General features: G+C 52.1%; 1 protein-coding gene across 3 annotated transcripts; it reads left to right on the forward strand.

Annotated features, from left to right (window-relative positions):
* Positions 1-599: 599 nt before the first annotated feature.
* ASGR2 (asialoglycoprotein receptor 2) lies at positions 600-16,246 on the forward strand. 3 transcript variants are annotated; one of them, XM_050765409.1, is made up of 10 exons: positions 600-671; positions 808-1,004; positions 1,315-1,434; positions 6,850-6,966; positions 7,180-7,275; positions 7,820-7,891; positions 9,371-9,457; positions 9,537-9,688; positions 15,373-15,479; positions 15,828-16,246. In XM_050765409.1, exons 3-10 carry the CDS (start codon positions 1,368-1,370, stop codon positions 15,991-15,993), a joined length of 864 nt encoding a protein of 287 aa, XP_050621366.1. In that variant the 5' UTR covers positions 600-671; positions 808-1,004; positions 1,315-1,367; the 3' UTR covers positions 15,994-16,246. The 3 variants fall into 3 exon arrangements, with proteins under 3 accessions (XP_050621366.1, XP_050621365.1, XP_050621364.1); XM_050765408.1 differs by having other exon boundaries at positions 601-671; positions 1,275-1,491; XM_050765407.1 differs by having other exon boundaries at positions 601-671; positions 1,315-1,491.
* Positions 16,247-17,847: the final 1,601 nt, after the last annotated feature.

Genomic DNA, 17,847 nt, shown 5'->3' on the forward strand with positions numbered 1-17,847 from the left:
TACAGGTGTGAGCCACCGTGCCCAGCCAGAGCTTTTGTTATATGTTATTTTCCCCTCTTTACTCCATTTTGCTTTCCCAGTTTCTCTACTCACCTGGGCCTCCACCTAGAGCAAGTTGCCTCGTCTCTCCAAGGCTCCGCTTCCTCCCTGTGCAATGGGAATAGCAGAAGTCCTGCCTCGTAGCAGGTGTTGTGCTGTGATAAATGAGGAGACACCTTGGAGAAATTAGGGCAGTGGCTGGGCCTAAGGACAGTGTCTGTGTTGCCTGGGCCGGGGCGGGGTCTGGGCCGGGCGGGGTCTGGGCCGGGCGGGGTTCTCTGAGGTTGGATTCCTCCTGCAAGGAGAGCTGTTTTTCTGCAAAGCCCCTTCCTCCTCCTGCTGCAGTTTCTGGATTTGAGGGACTTTACTCCCCAGGAGAGTGAAGCAAGTAGGGCCAGAGCTGAGAGTCCGGGGGCTGAGCCCACGGGAAGCTGGGGTCTGTGGCTCAGCCGCCGGATTGGGCAAGAGTAGAGAACCGGTCCCTCTGATCCTGGTCAGGGATATTTGGAGACACCCACAGTTCTGGGAAATTCAGAGGCAGGAAGTGAAAGGGGGAGGAAGAGAGGGAAACGGCAAACTGCACCCCAGCCGCTCCTGGCCTGGCACCCCTTCCAAATGGTGCAATGAATGGGGTGAGTGGCATGTGGAGTTGAGGGCAGCCCAAGGGATGCCCCGTCTCTGGGAATAAGAACAGAGATGGCCCCGTCCCCTGCCCCCACCCCACCAATGAATTACAGCTCTGTTTCCTCTTCTGTTTACTGTCCAAAGTCCCAGGCCAGGAGGTGCCAGGTTAGAACTTGGACACTCAGACCCTCTGGTGCAGGCCTTGCCTGGACCAGCTCCTCCTCCACTCGCCTCTCCTCTATGAGCTCCACCTGCCCCAGTTCTCCTGGCTTTAACCCCTCCTTGGCCAAGGCCGAGATTGCCTGCGGGAGCTGGGTGTCCGAGCTCCACACCTCTCACAGGTGACTGAGGCTGGGGAGGCAACTGGGACGAGGATGTTTGGGAACAAGGAGGCCTTGGTTCAGGGACGGGGAGGACCCCATGGGAAACTGTGGGGTGGTCTGGTCCATGAGCGTGGAGAGGGGTCTCCTGGCCAGGTCAAGGCCCAAGAGGTCTCCTGAGAAGGGACAGGACCCAGTGGGATTTCAAACCTCAGTCCAAACCCCCTGCCAACCTCAGATCCAACGCAGGCCACCACCCCGACCCCCTCTGACCCTGCATCCACCCCGTAGTCAGCCTCCGCGTGAATCTGCACCTCTGCCCCCGCCCCAGCCCTCAGAGCGACCTCAGCCCAGCCCAGCTCCAGCTCCAGTCTGGGCCCCATCATGGCCAAGGACTTTCAAGATATCCAGCAGCTGAGCTCGGAGGAAAATGACCATCCCTTCCACCGAGGTGAGGGGCCAGGGCCTCGCGGGCTGAATCTCAGGAGAGGAAATCCATCTTTGAAAGGCAAGTGTGCAGTGTCTGTGGCTTCGCTCCCCTCCGTCTCAGCTCGCGATCGCTTTGTCTCTTTGAGGTGTCTGCCGCACCCACTCTGTGAACAGGGACTGAGGAGGGCCGGGCACCCCCGCTTGTCCCCTCACCTCACCTTCCTGTCTACCCCAGGACCTCAGGAAAGGCATGTGCCCAGAGGTGTGGGGAGATCTGGACAATAACTTCCTGCCCTTCTCCCAACCCAAGAACACGTGTGCCCCGTGTGTGCATGTGCATGTATGTGCATATGAGGAATGCAGATTCAGCTGGGACTCGTGTGTGTGTGACTGTTGTGTGTGTGAGTGTGTGTATGCGCGTGAGAGCATGCATATGTTGTGTGATGTGAGCATGTGTATGTTGTGTATGTGAGTGTGTGTATGTTGTGTGTGAGAGTGTGTGTGTTGTGTGTGTATGTTGTGTATGTTGTGCGTGTATGTTGTGTGAGTGCATGTATGTTGTGTGTGTGTTGTGTGTGTGTGTGTTGTGTATGTTGTGTGAGTGTGTGTGTGTATGTTGTGCATATGAGTGTGTGCATGTTTGTGTGTGTGTGAGTGTATGTGTGCATGTGTATGTAGAGGTGGGGTGAGTTGGGGTGGGTGGGGGACATGAACACAGAGAGATCCTGGATAGGGAGATCCTCCCCCTATCTCCCAAGACCCTTCCCTGGATCCTTCTCTAATAAATCTTGACTGAAGGATCCAAGTTTTTTGGAAATTTGTTTTTTAGAGACAGGAGTGTAGTGGCAGGATCATAGCTCATTGCAACCTCGAACTCCTAGGCTCAAGCCATCCTCCCACCTCAGCCTCCCACGTAGTTAGGGCTTATAGGTGTGCACTGCTGTGCCCGGCAAATTAAAAAATTTTTTTGAGAGATGGGGTCTTGCTATGTTGCCCAGGCTGGTGGGAAAAGATTTTAAGGCGAGAGAGATCTGAGCAATTCTAGGCAGCAGGGCAAGAGCCAGGGATGGAGGAGTGTCAGGTGTGTGGGTGCTGGTGGTGGAGCCGGGTTCCATGGAGGCAGGGGGGCAGGGGGGCAGGGGCTTGGAGCTTAGGAAGGGGATTGGTTAGTTGGGCTGGGAGGAGGGACTCCTCCTTCCTGAGGCTGGCTAGCCGAGGGAGGGCTGGTGCTGGGCAGGGCAAGGCATGGCACAGGAGGGACAAGTGGGCCCTCCGGGGAGCACTCAGGAACACCCGTAGCGTCTCCTCTCCCTGTAGTAGGCTGGCTGGACTTCTCAACAGGCGGTGGCCCCACAGGCAGAGGCCCTGTCTGCCTCACTCTCCTCTGCAACTCCAGTGCCCACACGGCGCGCGGCACATAGTGAACACTCAGAAAGAATATTGAATGCTGCTGAATCTTCTGAGGGTGAGAGAATTTAGAGTTTGAGCAGGAGGCTTGGAGAGAGGCCAGGATTTCTGAAATTAATGGGAGAGCGAGCTCACTTGAATGGACTGAGGGACACCAGTGAGGGGCCGTCTGAAGGGATGCAACCAAGTCACTGCGTTTCTCTCCAGCCGCCTGGGTGGTGGGGGCTGGGGCAGTGTCATCATGTGAGCTGACACTGATCGGTGGCTCGCCAGGGCGCATCTTCCACTCCTCCCAGCACTTGATTTTTTTCTGTTACCCCTTTTTCTTTTAAAGACTTCAATTATACATGTAGGAATGGTCCCGCAGCTCACCCATGCTCTATTTTTTTATTATTTTTTTCTCCCAGTGTTTCGTTTTATAGAGTTATAGATGTTCTTCAAGTTAACTAAATTTTCCCCTTCCCCTTCCCTTCCCCCTGCCCCTCCCCTCCCCCTACCCCTTTTCCCCTCTTCTCCCCTTCCCTCCCCTCCTTTCCTCTCCTTTGCTTTTTCTTCCTTCCCTCCCTTCTCTCTCTCTCTCTCTCTCTCTCTCTCTCTCTCATCTCACTCTGTTGCCCAGGCTAGAGTGCAGCTGCTCGATCACAACTCACTGTGGCCTCGACTCCTGGGCTCAAACGATCCTTGCACTTCAGCCTCCCATGTAGCATGTGGGTTTCATGTGCCACCACACCTGGCTAATTGAAAAATTTTTTTTGTAGAGACGGTTTCGCCACATAAAGGGGTTTTGCCATGCTGCCCAGACTAGTCTTGAACTCCTGGGCTCAACTGATCCCCCCGCCTCGACCTCCCAAAGTGCTGGGATTACAGATGTGATCCACAGTGCCTGGCCCTAAATTTTTCTTACGCATTTCTCATCTTCCATTATTTCCGTCCAGTGTGTTTTTTCTTTTCTTTTCTTTTCTTTTTTTTTTTTTTTTGAGATGGAGTCTCGTTCTGTCACCAGGCTGGAGTACAGTGGCGTGATCTCGGCTCACTACAAGCTCCGCCTCCCGGGTTCACGCCATTCTTCTGCCTCAGCCTCCCGAGTAGCTGGGACTACAGGCACCCACCACCACGCCCGGCTAATTTTTTGTATTTTTAGTAGAGACAGGGTTTCACCGTGTCAGCCAGGATGGTCTCGATCTCCTGACCTTGGGATTCGCCTGCCTTGGCCTCCCAAAGTGCTGGAATTCTAGGCGTGAGCCACCGCGTCCGGCCAGTGTGTGTTTTCATTTCAGACATTGTAGTTTTCATCTCTAGAAATTCACCTGGGGACTTTTAAATATCCTCCACAATTCTTCTTAATTTTTTGAACATAATGGGGTATGGCTATAATACCTGTTTTACCATCCTTGTCTGCTAATTCTAGCATCCGTGTCAGTTCTGGATCTCTTTTGAAATTTACGAACATCCTCATGCCTTGTGTTTTCCGGTTTCATTGTATGCCTTGAAATCTTTTATTGACTATCCAACATTGTCAATTTCACCTTGTTGGGTGCTGGATATTTGTGTATTCCTCTAAATGTTCTTGGGCTTTGTTCTGGGATGCGGTTAAGTAACTTAGAGTTAGTTTGATCGTCTAAACTCTTGTTTTGGTCTCCTCAGACTCTCAGCTCCGTCTCCTCAACATGCGGAGTCTCTTGGGCTCTGCCTGAATTCCCTTTCCTGGCCTGTAACCTGCAGACTCTCTCCAAGCAATAAGCTGGGGTGATCGGAGGGCTCATCTCGTTCGCTTCTTATCCCTCAGGGATCTTTACTCCTCCTTGCCTGATATCCAGAGTCTTGAAAGCTGTCATGTTCTATAGTTGTCTGTTTTTGTTTTGATTGTCTCTGGGGAGAGAAGAAATCTTCCCATCATGGGCAGACCCCGTCTGTTAAGTTCAAACTTGCCTAAGAAGCACGTTACATATATATATATATATATTTTTTTTTTTTTTGAGATGGAGTCTCGCTCTGTCACCCAGGCTGGGATGCAGCGGCCGGATCTCAGCTCACTGCAAGCTCCGCCTCCCGGGTTCACGCCATTCTCCTGCCTCAGCCTCCCAAGTAGCTGGGACTACAGGCGCCTGCCACCTCGCTCGGCTAGTTTTTTGTATTTTTTAGTAGAGACGGGGTTTCACTGCATTAGCCAGGATGGTCTCGATCTCCTGACCTCGTGATCTGCCCGTCTTGGCCTCCCAAAGTGGGATTACAGGCTTGAGCCACCGCGCCCAGCCCATGTTACGTATTTTAACTCATCTAATTATCCGAGCAATCCAATTGGGTAGCTAGGACTGTGATCTCCATTTTACACATGAGACAGTGGAAGCACGGAGAAACTGAATGCTCGTGCGTGATCTCAGAGCTACCTGGAGGCACAGCTGGGCTGCCTGTGGGCAGTCCGGTTTCAGCGTGGATGTACAGACACGTTGCTGGGCTGACCCAGCGTTACCCAGGGAGTTGGTAAGTCTGACTGGGAAGCAGGACAGGACCCTCTGAGTGGAGGGTGCTGAAAACAACAGTCAGGGACTCATCCGTGGAGGGTCAGCTTGGTGGGGAACACTGTGGTCCCGGGGCGCTTCTGGATGGAGAGGAACGCGAAGGCCTCGGAGGAAGTGATGGCGGCAGTGACAGGGCGGGTGGGGCTGTGCTCAGAGCGGGAGTGGGCAGTGGAGGTGTCAGAGGCCTCCCTGGGTCGAATGGGGTCCTGAGTGTGGCTGCAGTCGGGGGAAGGTAGAAGTCATTGGTGTGCAAAAGATGAAGAGTTATGGAGAGTCACTTACAGGGGCAGTGTCTGACTCAGGACAGTGGCAGGAAGTGACCTGGGGAGGAAGATCTGGGCCCCTGACTGAGCCTCCCCAGGCTGTGGTCGTGCTGGGTGGGGGATGATAAGAATGAGAAGACAGGGAAGTCCACAGAGTCAGGGTCCAAGGCCAAGAAGGTGTTCTGTTTGCAGGTGGATGCTGCAAAGATGGGAGCTCAGGGCTGGGACAACTGGCGCTGCTCTGGGCCTGGAGGCAGCAGAGGGGGAGCCCAGCTCTGTGTGCAGGAAGACGTGGGTGTGTGAGTGTACGTGATGGGTGTGTCAGAAGGTGTTGGTGTGTGTATGTGTGTGGGAGGGTGTATGAATGTGTGCATTAGCATGTGCGTGCACATGTGAGAGTGGGTACAGCAGAGCATGGTCGTGAGTGTGTGCAAATGTGTGTTTTTGAGTGACGTGAGCAATGTGTGAGAGTATGTGAGTGTGTGAGAGTTTGTGAGGGCATGTGAATGTATGTGTCAGTGCTGTCAGGGTGCAGATGGATCAAGGGGCGGGAGGGGTACCTGTGAGATGACCTCAGGCTGAGGGGAGCAAATTTAGTGTGGAATGAGCTTTCTAGGGGAGCGAGGGCGGAGGGCGCTGGGGAGGAGGCCTTGTGTGGTGGGGGATGAGGACAACAGGTGGGACCTGGAGGGTTGTGCTTGGAGAGTGGGCTATAGTGGAATGACCCAGACTTAAGGATCTCAATGGAATTTTGGAAGGGGAAGGATTGTTCCAGTATGGATTTTAGGAATAACACAGGGCCCAGCTGCTGGAGTCTCCAATCTGAGGGGACAGGGGCCTTAGAAGAGCTGAGACTAAGGTCCGAGATGATCTGGAGGCCTCTGCCACTGGCTGGATGGGAGGAAAACCATTCACAGGTCCCCCATCTCAGGATGTGTGCCTAGGCAGGGCCGGGTCTGTCCCCCAGCCCCCTCTGTGTCTCCTGGTCCCCTAGCTCCAGGATCCGGGCTTTGCACACAGCTGATGTGAATATCCTGAGTCGTGTGCATGGGTGTGTGTGCACCAGGGTAGCTGCGTGTGTATATTTGTACATGGTAATATGGGTGCAAATGTGTAATGCTCAAATGCTGGGGTCAAAGCTTGCGATGACTCCCCCACGGCCCCAACCAATCCCTCCATCCAGGTTATGCCTCCTCAGGCTTCAGCACCCTGCCTTTACCCTCTGGCTCCTATGCCCCTCTCCCACAGGGCCACCTCCTGCCCAGCCCCTGGCACAGCGTCTCTGCTCCATGGTCCGCTTCAGTCTGCTTGCCCTGAGCTTCAACATCCTGCTGCTCGTGGCCATCTGTGTGATCGGGTCCCAAAGTGAGGGTCACAGGGGCCAGCAGGGATGGGCAAGGGGTGGGGAAAGAGACACGGGCAGTGGCGGGCAGTGACGGGGTGACGGGAGGGGAAGGGATGGAGGCGGGACGGAGCACAAGCTGGGGCAAATGCGGGGCCATTGAGGGGCCGGTCACACAGACGGTGATGGGGACACAGCCCCTCCACCTCATCCTGTCCCCACTGCCTCCTGACAAGGTGCACAGCTTCAAGCAGAGATGCGGAGCCTGAAGGAAGCTTTCAGCAACTTCTCCTCGAGCACGCTGATGGAGGTCCATGCTCTCGGCACCCACGGTGAGGCGCTGGATGGCTGGGCTCTCGTTTATCCACACAGGTTTGCTGGGCTCAATGCTGAGTCTGCAACAGGGCTTTGTGGGGGTGCAGGCTGGGCAAGGCGTCCAGGAGCCCTGGGGGATATATAGGAGGGAGGCAGGCAGGGACGGAGGAGGCTCGTGCCAGGTGGAGAGGTTGGATCTGCTACACCCGGAGGCGAGGAAGTCACCATGTCTTGGGCCTGTGAGCAAATCGAGTGTGGCAGGAGCCCATCGGAGCGGGAGGCCGATAAGGGTGGCCAGAGAGGTGGGGAGGGGCCGGGCCACGCAGGCGAGCCGTGCTGACAGAGCGAGGCTTTATTTTGAGAAAACGGGGACCGATTGGAGGGATTGAAGCAGGAGAGTGGCCTGAGCCACTGTGGCAGTGCAGGGAGCCTGGGTGGGGTCAAGGAGGCCAGCAGGTGGACGCCTGCAACGCCCAGGACAAGGCACCGGCCCCCTGGTGCCCCAGCAGCATGAAGATGGAGGGAGGCTCAGCACGGAAACAGCTGGCTTTCGGCTTTCAGGAGGCAGCGTGGGTGACAAGATCACATCCCTAGGAGACAAGTTGGAGAAACAGCAGCAGGACCTGAAAGCAGGTCAGAGAGCCTCCGGGGTGTGTGCGCATGTGCGTGCATGTGTATGTGTGTGGTGTGTGTGTAGTGTGCACATATGTGTGTGTGTGTGTGTGCGCCTGCAAGTGTGTGTATCTGTCTCTCTCCGTATGTGTGGTGTGGTATGTCATGGATCTGTGTGTGGTGTGTAGTGTGGTGTGTATGTGTGTGTTGTGTGTGTACGTGTGTGGTGGTGTGTGTGATGGGTCTGTGTGTGGTGTGTAGTGTGGTGTATATGTGTGTGTGTTGTGTGTACATGTGTGGTGTTGTGTGTGATGGGTCTGTGTGTGGTGTGGTGTATGTGTGTATATATGTGATGTGTGATTGTCGCTTGGTGTGTTTGTGTGTGTGATGGGTCTGCGTGTGGTGTGGTGTATGTGTGTATTTGTGTGTGTCTGTATATGTGTGTGTGATGGGTCTGTGTGTTGTAGTATCTGTAGTGTGTGTGTGGCGTGTCTCTGTCGATGTGGGGGTGTGTGTTGGTATGATGTGTCTGTGTGTGTGTGGTGTGTGGTGTGGTATATATGTGTATGTATGTATGTGGTCTGGGTGGCATGTCTGAGTGTGTGTGTGACGGGTCTGTGTGTGTGGTCTATGTGTGGTATACATGTCTGTAGTATGTGGGTGTGTTTGTGGTATGGTGTGTGGTGTGGTCTATGTGTCTGGTGTGTGTGTGTGTATGTGGTCTGTGTGGTATACATGTCTGGTGTATGTGTGTGTGGTATGGTGTGTGGTGTGGTGTGTGTGTGTGATGTGTTTAGTGTGGTCTATGTGTTGTGTTGTGTGTGTGGTGTGTGTGGTGTGGTCTGTGCATGGTATACATGTCTGTGGTGTGTGTTTGTATGGTATGGTGTGTGGTGTGGTCTATGTGTCTGTGGTATGTGTGTGGTGTGTGTGGTGTGGTCTATGTGTGGTATACATCTGTGGTGTGTGTGTGGTATGGTGTGTGGTGTGGTCTATGTGTCTGTGGTATGTGTATGGTGTGGTCTATATGTGGTATACATGTCTGTGGTGTGTGTGTATGGTATGGTGTGTGGTGTGATCTGTCTGTGGTATGTGTATATGTGTGTGGTGTGGTGTGGTCTATGCATAGTATACATGTCTGTGGGGTGGGTGTGTGTGGTGTGGTCTATGTGTGTGTGGTATGAGTGTGCATGTGTGTGGTGTAGTGTATGGTGTGGTCTATACGTGGTGTACGTGTCTGTGGCGTGTGTTTGTGGGGTATGGTGTGTGGTGTGGTCTATGTGTCTGTAGTGTATGTGTGTGTGTGGTGTAGTGTGTGGTGTGTGGTGTGGTCTATGTGTGGTATGTGTCTGTGGTGTGTGTGTGTGTGTGGTATGCTGTGTGGTGTGGTCTATGCATGGTGTACGTGTCTGTGGGTGTATGTACTTCCCCAGCCACAGGCTGGAGCCTGGCAGGTGGGGACTGCGCCTGCCGGCCACACTTTCAGCCTATCTGTCCTAGATCATGACATCCTGCTCCTCCATCTGAAGCACTTCCCCGTGGACCTGCGCTTCGTGGCCTGCCAGATGGAGCTCCTCCACAGCAACGGTAGGGGTGGGGCCGTCTCCAGGCCCAGTGTGCCTGCCCCTCCGGCTGGATCTCATCCCCCTGCCCCCTGCCCCCTCAGGCTCCCAAAGGACCTGCTGCCCTGTCAACTGGGTGGAGCACCAAGGCAGCTGCTACTGGTTCTCTCGCTCCGGGAAGGCCTGGGCCGAGGCGGAGAAGTACTGCCAGCTGGAGAACTCACACCTGGTGGTCATCAACTCCTGGGAGGAGCAGGTGAGGCCACGCTTCCCACAGGCAGGAGGAAGCCCTTGGAAGGCGGGCTCTGGGAGGCTGGATCAGGCTTATTTTATCCTTTTTTTTTTTTTTTTTTTTTTTTGAGATGGAGTCTCACTCTGTCACCCAAACTGGAGTGCAGTGGTGCGATCTTGGCTCACTGCAACCTCTGCCTCCTGGATTCACACCATTCTTCTGCCTCAGCCTCCCAAGTAGCTGGGACTACAGGCGCCCGCCACCACACCCAGCTAATTTTTTGTATTTTTAGTAGAGACGGGGTTTCACCGTGTTAGCCAGGATGGTCTCGATCTCCTGACCTCGTGATCCGCCCACCTTGGCCTCCCAAAGTGCTGGGATTACAGGCGTGAGCCACCGCGCCCGGCCTGTCCTTTGAATCTGAAAAAAGAGTCCAGAAGCAGAAGGAGAATTGTGGTGGAGCTCTGGCAGGTTCAGTGAAACAGCCATTGAATCTTTTTTTTTTTTTTTTTAAATATGTTCAGCTTTCTGATCTAAAGCAGCCGTCGATTTTAAGAGGTGGGAGTTTGCAGCCTGGAGCTTGACAAAGAGACAGGAGCCAGGCAACCAGGTGATGTGGAGCAGGTCAGGAGACAGAATGTGAGACAGGATGACCGAAGGGGCCAGGACAGGGCAGAGAACACAGGGAAGGCAGTGAGAGTCCCTTCTTGCTATGCTGGCCTTCGGAGTGCTGGTCACGTGGATGAAGGGAACCCAGCAGGCAGGAACCCCGTGACTCACCTGCAGAGGGTGACCGGTTCCCTCCAAGGTGCTCTGTCTCCCCTTCCCATGGCTGCTGCCAGACAGCAAAGTTCCTGGAGAAGAATCAGCCCATTAGAATAGACAGGACAGTTTTGGAAAAGGAGGGTAATAATGGTAACATTTACTGAGCACTTACTATGTGCTTTCATCCTTTCACTTCTTCAAATCCCACCATCCCAGGGCACAGGCGCTCATATTTCTCCCAGTATGAGGGAAGGGAGGATGTCAGCACTAAAGGGACAGAGACGTTAAGTAACTTGTCACACAGCTAGCGAGAGATGGGGCCACAATTGAGACCCACACAGCTTCTTTAGCCAGTGTTTTCAACTGCTACGTGCTGCCTTGGTACTGTGGGGTCTATGAGGGCCTTGTTCTGTATGAACTTGGAAGGTTTTTTTTGAGACGGAGTTTCACTCTTGTTGCCCAGGCTGGAGTACAATGGCGCCATCTCAGCTCATTGCAACCTCCGCCTCCTGGGTTTAAGTGATACTCCTGCCTCAGCCTCCTGAGTAGCTGGGATTACAGGTTCATGTCACCGTGCCCAGCTAATTTTTGTATGTTTAGTAGAGACAGGGTTTCACCATTTTGGCCAGGCTGGTCTTGAACTCCTGACCTCAAGTGATCGGCCCACCTGAGTCTCCTAAAGTGCTGGGATTCCAGGCGTGAGCTACTGTGCTTGGCGTGAACTTGGAAGTATTTTAATGCCACAGTAGTTAAGCCATGTGATACAGGGGCCAGAATATATGTATTGTTTGCATGACATCAGGCTCTGTTAGTGCTTGACAGCATAGAGTGAGTACAAACATATTTTGCTTTACTGGTCAGGTTGAACTTGCCAGCATTTAATCAGTTTTGACCTATAAAAATGTCAGTTTCATGCAGTTCAACCTAAGATCTCAGTGCTCTGTGATTTGGCACACAGTAAGCTCATGGTCACTACAACTTCGTGGCGGATGATGCTTTCGTCATTATGAAGCCACCATGTGGCCCACTTAATGCTTTTTGCCTTGAATTTATCTGATATATAAATACCACAGTCCTTGATTTTTTTTCACTTGCACTTGCTTGCTGTATCTCTGTCCATCCTTTCGTTTCTTACCTTTTCGAATCTCTGTTTTAAATTAATGATTCTCAGTCTTGACTGTACATTGTAATTTCTTCAAGAGTTAAAAAAAATATCGACTCCTGGATCTCGCCCTTAAAAATGCTGATTTAGGCCGGGTGCAGTGGATCACGCCTGTAATCCCAGCACTTTGGGAGGCCGAGGCAGGCGGATCATGAAGTCAGGAGTTCGAGACCAGCTTGGCCAAAATGATGAAACCCCGTCTCTACTAAATATACAAAAATTAGCTGGGCATGGTGGTGGGTGCCTGTAATCCCAGCTACTTGGGAGGCTGAGGCAGGAGAATCACTTGAACCCGGGAGGTAGAGGTTGCAGTGAGCTGAGATTGCGCCATTATACTCCAGCCCGGGCGACAGTGCGAGACTCAGACTCAAAAAAAAAAAAAAAAAAAAAATGATTTAAATTAATCTTGGCTTCATCCTGGATCATTCCCTGAAGGGTACCATGGGGCAGCTAAGCTTAAGGTATTTCTCCTGTATAGGTTTTTTTGTTCTGTTTGTTTTTGAGACAAGATCTGGCTCTATTGCCCAGGTTGGAGTGCAGTGACATGATCTCAGCTCACTGTAACCTGTGCCTCCCAGGCTCAAGGGATTCTCCCACCTCAGCCTCCTGAGTAGCTGGGACTGCAGGTGCACACCACCACACCTGGGTAGTTATTTGTATTTTTAGTGGAGACGGTGTTTCGCCATGTGGCCCAGGCTGGTTTTGAACCCCTGGCCTCAAGCGATTCGCCTGCCTGGGCCTCCCAAAGTGTTGGGATTACAGGTGTCTGAGCCACTGTAATCCAAAAACTGTGCCTGGCAGGTTTTGTTTTTGATGTTTAAAATCTAATAAGTACCTTTTCTTTCAATAGGTGAATGTCTCATTTATATTTTAATAGCTATGTTTAATTCTAGTCCTTTCTTTTTTCTGCTTTACATGCTTTTTGCTGTGTGAGAGGTGTTCTTTTTGTTTTCTCCTTTATGGTATTTTGGAAGCTATGTAGTTTATTTAGAGTTATTCCAGTGATTGCTTGTATAACTTTAATAGGCTGAAAATTATTGGCTTTGAAAACTAAAAGTTTGTATAACTTCCATAGGAAAGGTGAGGAGACCAGGACACCTCTTATTCCCATGTGTCTGTGTCTTTCCTTTCCTAGGTTGCTTAAGTGTTTTATCTGAAAAAATTTTTTTTTTTTTTTTTTTTTTTTTTTTTTTTTGAGACTGAGTCTTGCTCTCTCGCCTAGGCTGGAGTGCAATGGTGCAATCTTGGCTTACTGCAACCTCCGCCTCCCAGGTTCAAGCAGTTCTCCTGCCTCAGCCTCCCAAGTAGCTGGGGTTACAGGCATGCGCTGACACACCTGGCTAATTTTGTATTTTTAGTAGAAATGGGTTTTCTCCATGTTGGTCAGACTGGTCTCAATTCCCGACCTCAGGTGATTCACCTGCCTCTGCCTCCCAAAGTGCTGGGATTACAGGCGTGAGCCACCATGCCTGGGCTTTTTTATTTTTTAATGTAGCTCAAACTTTTCAGTTCCTTTCCTTATCATGTTCTCTCTCTCTCTCTTTTTTTTTTTTGATATCTTCTTTCATGTTTTATGTCATTCTTTTTTTTTTTTTTTGAGACGGAGTCTCGCTCTGTTGCCCAGGCTGGAGTGCAGTGGCCGGATCTCAGCTCACTGCAAGCTCCACCTCCCGGGTTCACGCCATTCTCCTGCCTCAGCCTCCCGAGTAGCTGGGACTACAGGCGCCCGCCACCTCGCCCAGCTAGTTTTTTGTATTTTTTAGTAGAGATGGGGTTTCACCGTGTTAGCCAGGATGGTCTCGATCTCCTGACCTCATGATCCGCCCGTCTCGGCCTCCCAAAGTGCTGGGATTACAGGCTTGAGCCACCACGCCTGGCCTTATGTCATTGTTTTTAAAATTTTTCGAGTATGTAAAGAAACTGTTCTCCAACATCCCCTCATATTCTGAAACAAGGCTTCTTTTCAAAGTCTATTTTTCACCTCTCTTTTTGATATCACAATTCTTTTTTCCTCTACCTCATCTTCCTCTTTCTTTTTGGGGGCATAAGTTTCGTGTTGATTTTCTCTGTTACTTTTATGAATGGGCACAATGCTTTCTTTCCTATGGTTCACCCAGGAAAAGGGGAATGAATTATCCTGGACCATCTTCTCTGATCATCTGGCACGATCTGATTCCTTCTCTCAGTCTTTAACACAGAGGGCCGAGTGCTGCTAATTTGTAATCTCTGCTCAGTTGTTCCGTTACTTTTTTTTTTTTGAGACGGAGTCTCGCTCTGTCACCCAGGCTGGAGTGCAGTGACACCATCTCCGCTCACTGCAAGCTCCGCCTCCCGGGTTCACGCCATTCTCCTGCCTCAGCCTGCCGAGTAGCTGGGACTACAGGCGCCCGCCACCTCGCCCGGATAATTTTTTGTATTTTTAGTAGAGATGGGGTTTCACCGTGTTAACCAGGATGGTCTCGATCTCCTGACCTCATGATCCGCCCGCCTCGGCCTCCCAAAGTGCTGGGATTCCAAGCGTGAGCCACCGTGTCAGGCCAGTTGTTCCGTTGCTGGTGGTGATGGGAGGGAGGGCTGGCAGCAGGTAGCAGCACATAGTGTGTCTCCAGGCACTTTCTCTCCAACTCCGTTGAGTCCTTTGAATTTGGGGAGCAGCCTCACCTGCCTCAGGACTGCCCCTTCACGCATCGGACATTGTCCTGTTTGTGGGATTCCAGGATTTAGGGATGCCACAGTTTCTGGTGCTCAATCAGGTGAGGTGAATAACTGCAACCTTAGTTGTTTTTCTAGAGGGTGGGAGTAGAATTAGGCAATTGTCCTTCCAATACTACTGGGGCCCCTTCACAGGCTGTCAGAGGGAATTGTTAACTGTGCACATTGCTCAACGGATCCATCCCTCCGCTTCCTCCACAAAATCAGGTGACCACACCTTCCCCTCCTACCCTACTGAACCGCAGGACTTAGGTCCCCAGGAACAGCTGTATGTGTAAGAGAAAGCCAGTTGGAGGGGCTGCCATGCTGGGAGTGTGGGTGTGTGTGAGTCCCGGGGAGCTGTCTGCAGGCTCGAAGGCCACGTTCACCCAAGCCCCTGTCAACTGGCTGACTGGGCTGCTTCCTCACACCCCAGGCGTCTCCCTATTTTCCCCCATTGTCAGACTCCGTGTAGCTAGATCATAATGGGGTCTGAGCTTAGAAGCTCCTGGGCCTGACACATCTCATAGAAGCTACCATAGAAGTGAGAGCTGCCAGGGGCCGAGGTACTTGAGAGGCGAGTGAAGCTGAGATCTTTAGTGGGTCTGGGGTCTGGGGGGCAGTAAGAGCAGGGACCAGGTCGGGATCCCAGGAGTTCGAAGCTGTGGGCAGAAGACAGGGAGAGAACTGGAGCTTGGGTAGAGCCATAAGCCGGGAATGAAGGGGGACACTGGGCCAGGGCTGTGAATGGGGGACGGTGGCCACTAACTCAGGTACAGGATTGGCTCTCTGTCTCTGCAACTCCCTGCAAAGTGTGGTCACTGCAGTGCCCATCTTAGAGGGCTTCGAAGGATTAAATGAGATCGTCTTTGCACAGACAGCACAACGTCTAGCCCAGCAAATGTGCACTGAACAATAGCTAGAGTGACAGAAGGAAAAGCTAGGAAGCAGCCTTGTTGGGAGCTGATGCTTCAGCCTGGGGGCAGATCAGGCTGGGGAAGGCTGAGGGGGGGGCCACAGTTCCATGCCTGCGTGGAGGGAGGATAAAGGCCCAAGAGACTGTAAACATCCTTCTTGCCTGTGTTTCCAGAAATTCATTGTACAACACACGAACCCCTTCAATACCTGGATAGGTCTCACGGACAGTGATGGCTCCTGGAAATGGGTGGACGGCACAGACTATAGGCACAACTACAAGTAAGTGGCTTCTTCCCTCATCTCCTTGTTAGATTTCTCTGGGGACAGCCCCCTTGGCCTTTCATGCCAAGCCACCCTGACTCATCCCTCAGGTACCAAATTCCCCAGTCCTCTCCTCCCCAGACTCCCAACCCCTCCAAAGCTGCGCTTTTCTGGGCTGGGGGTGAGGGTTGCTGGGACTGGGGATAGGAAGCATCTTTCTCTGCGGTTGGGTTCTCCTCAGACTGGGTCGCAGGGCACACCCCAGCTCCACTCTCAGCCTTCAAGGAGAATGGTCGTGAAGAGGATGATGGGTAAGTCGCTTTCTTACCACCGTGGCAGAGTCTGAGTTTTTTCTTGCCTCCTTAGGAACTGGGCTGTCACTCAGCCAGATGATTGGCACGGGCATGAGCTGGGCGGAAGTGAAGACTGTGTTGAAGTCCGGCCGGATGGCCGTTGGAACGATGATTTCTGCCTGCAGGTGCACCGCTGGGTGTGTGAGAAGAGGCGGAATGCCACCGGCGAGGCAGCCTGACCCCAGCACACCTCTGTCTAACCCATACCCCACACCTGCCCAGCTCTGGCTTCTCTGTTGAGGATTTTGAGGAAAGGAAGAAACATTAAGACAGGGGTATGGGGAAGAGCTGAGTAAAGAAAGAAAGGAGGTAGTTTAAGAGTCCCTGACCCTGGAGGGCTGAGATCCCACCTCCTTCTGTAATTCATTGTAATTATTATAATTGTCAGCCTCTTCAATGGAGTAGGAAAGAAGAAACAAATGCTTGAATCTCTTTGTGGCCTGGTTATTGGGAACTGAGAAACACAGCATGCAAAGAGGAGGGAGAGGGGAGAGTATGGAAGAGGCAAGGTGTGCGTCCCAGACAGCTGCCCCTTGGTCCCTAATCCTGAGGGACATTGGTCAGGGAAACGGGAAAGGGGCTTGGAACAGATGGGCTTAGTGGCTGGCACCGGTGGGAAAGGGGTCAGCTGGGCTGTGGCTGGAGGGTCCGCCTGGCTCCCAGGGCTCCCAAAGGAAGCATCTTTCTCTGCCGTTGGGTTCTCCCCAGACTGGGTCACAGGGCACACCCCAGCTCCACTCTCAGCCTTCAAGGAAGATGGTCATGAAGAGGAGGATGGGTAAGTCGCTTTCTTACCACCACAGCTCTCTCTTTTTTTCCCCAAGCAGATCTAGACATATCTCCAACACAGGGTGTCCCCAACAGTCTCCACAGTGGACAAAATTCCCGCTCCAAGAACATTCTGAAACTGACCTTAAAAGGATTGTTCATCCTTTATTAATTAATTAATTATGGAGTCTTGCTCTGTTGCCCAGACTGGAATGCAGTGGTGCAGTCGCCGCTCACTGCAACCTCCACCTCCCGGGTTCAGGTGATTTTTCTGCCTCAGCCTCCCGAGTAGCTGGGATTACAGGCGTGTGCCACCATGCCCAGCTAATTTTTGTATTTTTAGTAGAAACAGGGTTTCGCTATGTTGGCCAGGCTGATCTCGAACTCCTGACCTCAGGTGATCTGCCCGCCTCTGCCTCCCAAAGTGCTGAGATTACAGGCATGAGCCACCGGGCCTGGCCCCATATTTTTTAATTTTTAAATTATAGAAGTAATACATTCTATTAGTAAAAAATGTTTTAAATCACACACACACACACACACACACACACACACACACACACACACACACACACGAGTGTCCTCTCAGTCCTCCCTCATCTCCCCAGAGTCAGCTCTTTCCTATGTCCCCTGCCAGAGCCCTTCCTGTGTGCATGAGTAGATGCAATATTATGTCACTACATAGTGCCTGTTCCGCTTCGCAGTGTCTGGTGGACATTAATCTAATCTATGCCATTACCTGGCAGGTTTTACCTCCTTGGATTTAGCAGCTGTAGAGAATTCCAAGTAGGGATGTAGGATACATTATGTCATCATTCCCTGCGGGGGCAAGTAGTTACCACTTTTGTTTCTTTGTTTTCACATAGAATGTTTCCAAGTAATTTTTTGCTCATAACCTTGTGATAGGTCAAGTTTTCAGTTGCAACATTTTCTAGGATTGCCCCTTCAAAATGTACAGGATTGGGATTAAATTTAAAAAATCGTAGGCCGGGTGTGGTGGCTCATGCCTGTAATCCCAGCACTTTGGGAGGCGGAGGCGGGCGGATCATGAGGTCAGAAGATCAAGACCACGGTGAAACCCTGTCTCTACTAAAAATACAAAAAATTAGCCTGGCATGGTGGCAGGCGCCTGCAGTCCCAGCTACTCGGGAGGCTGAGGCAGCAGAATGGTGTGGACCCGGGAGGCGGAGCTTGCAGTGAGCCAAGATCGCGCCCCTTCACTCCAGCCTGGGCGACAGAGCGAGACTCTGCCTCAAAAAAAAAAA

This window comes from Macaca thibetana, chromosome 16 (genome assembly GCF_024542745.1).
Source record: "Macaca thibetana thibetana isolate TM-01 chromosome 16, ASM2454274v1, whole genome shotgun sequence".
Classification (NCBI taxonomy): domain Eukaryota; kingdom Metazoa; phylum Chordata; class Mammalia; order Primates; family Cercopithecidae; genus Macaca; species Macaca thibetana.

Excerpts from the sequence above, each read along its gene's own strand:
- ASGR2 (XM_050765408.1), top strand. The coding sequence starts at position 1,368 with ATGGCCAAGGACTTTCAAGATATCCAGCAGCTGAGCTCGGAGGAAAAT. Across the intron at positions 7,892-9,370 it reads GCAGCAGGACCTGAAAGCAG|ATCATGACATCCTGCTCCTC; the intron begins GTCAGAGAGCCT and ends TATCTGTCCTAG. Across the intron at positions 15,480-15,827 it reads GACTATAGGCACAACTACAA|GAACTGGGCTGTCACTCAGC; the intron begins GTAAGTGGCTTC and ends TTGCCTCCTTAG.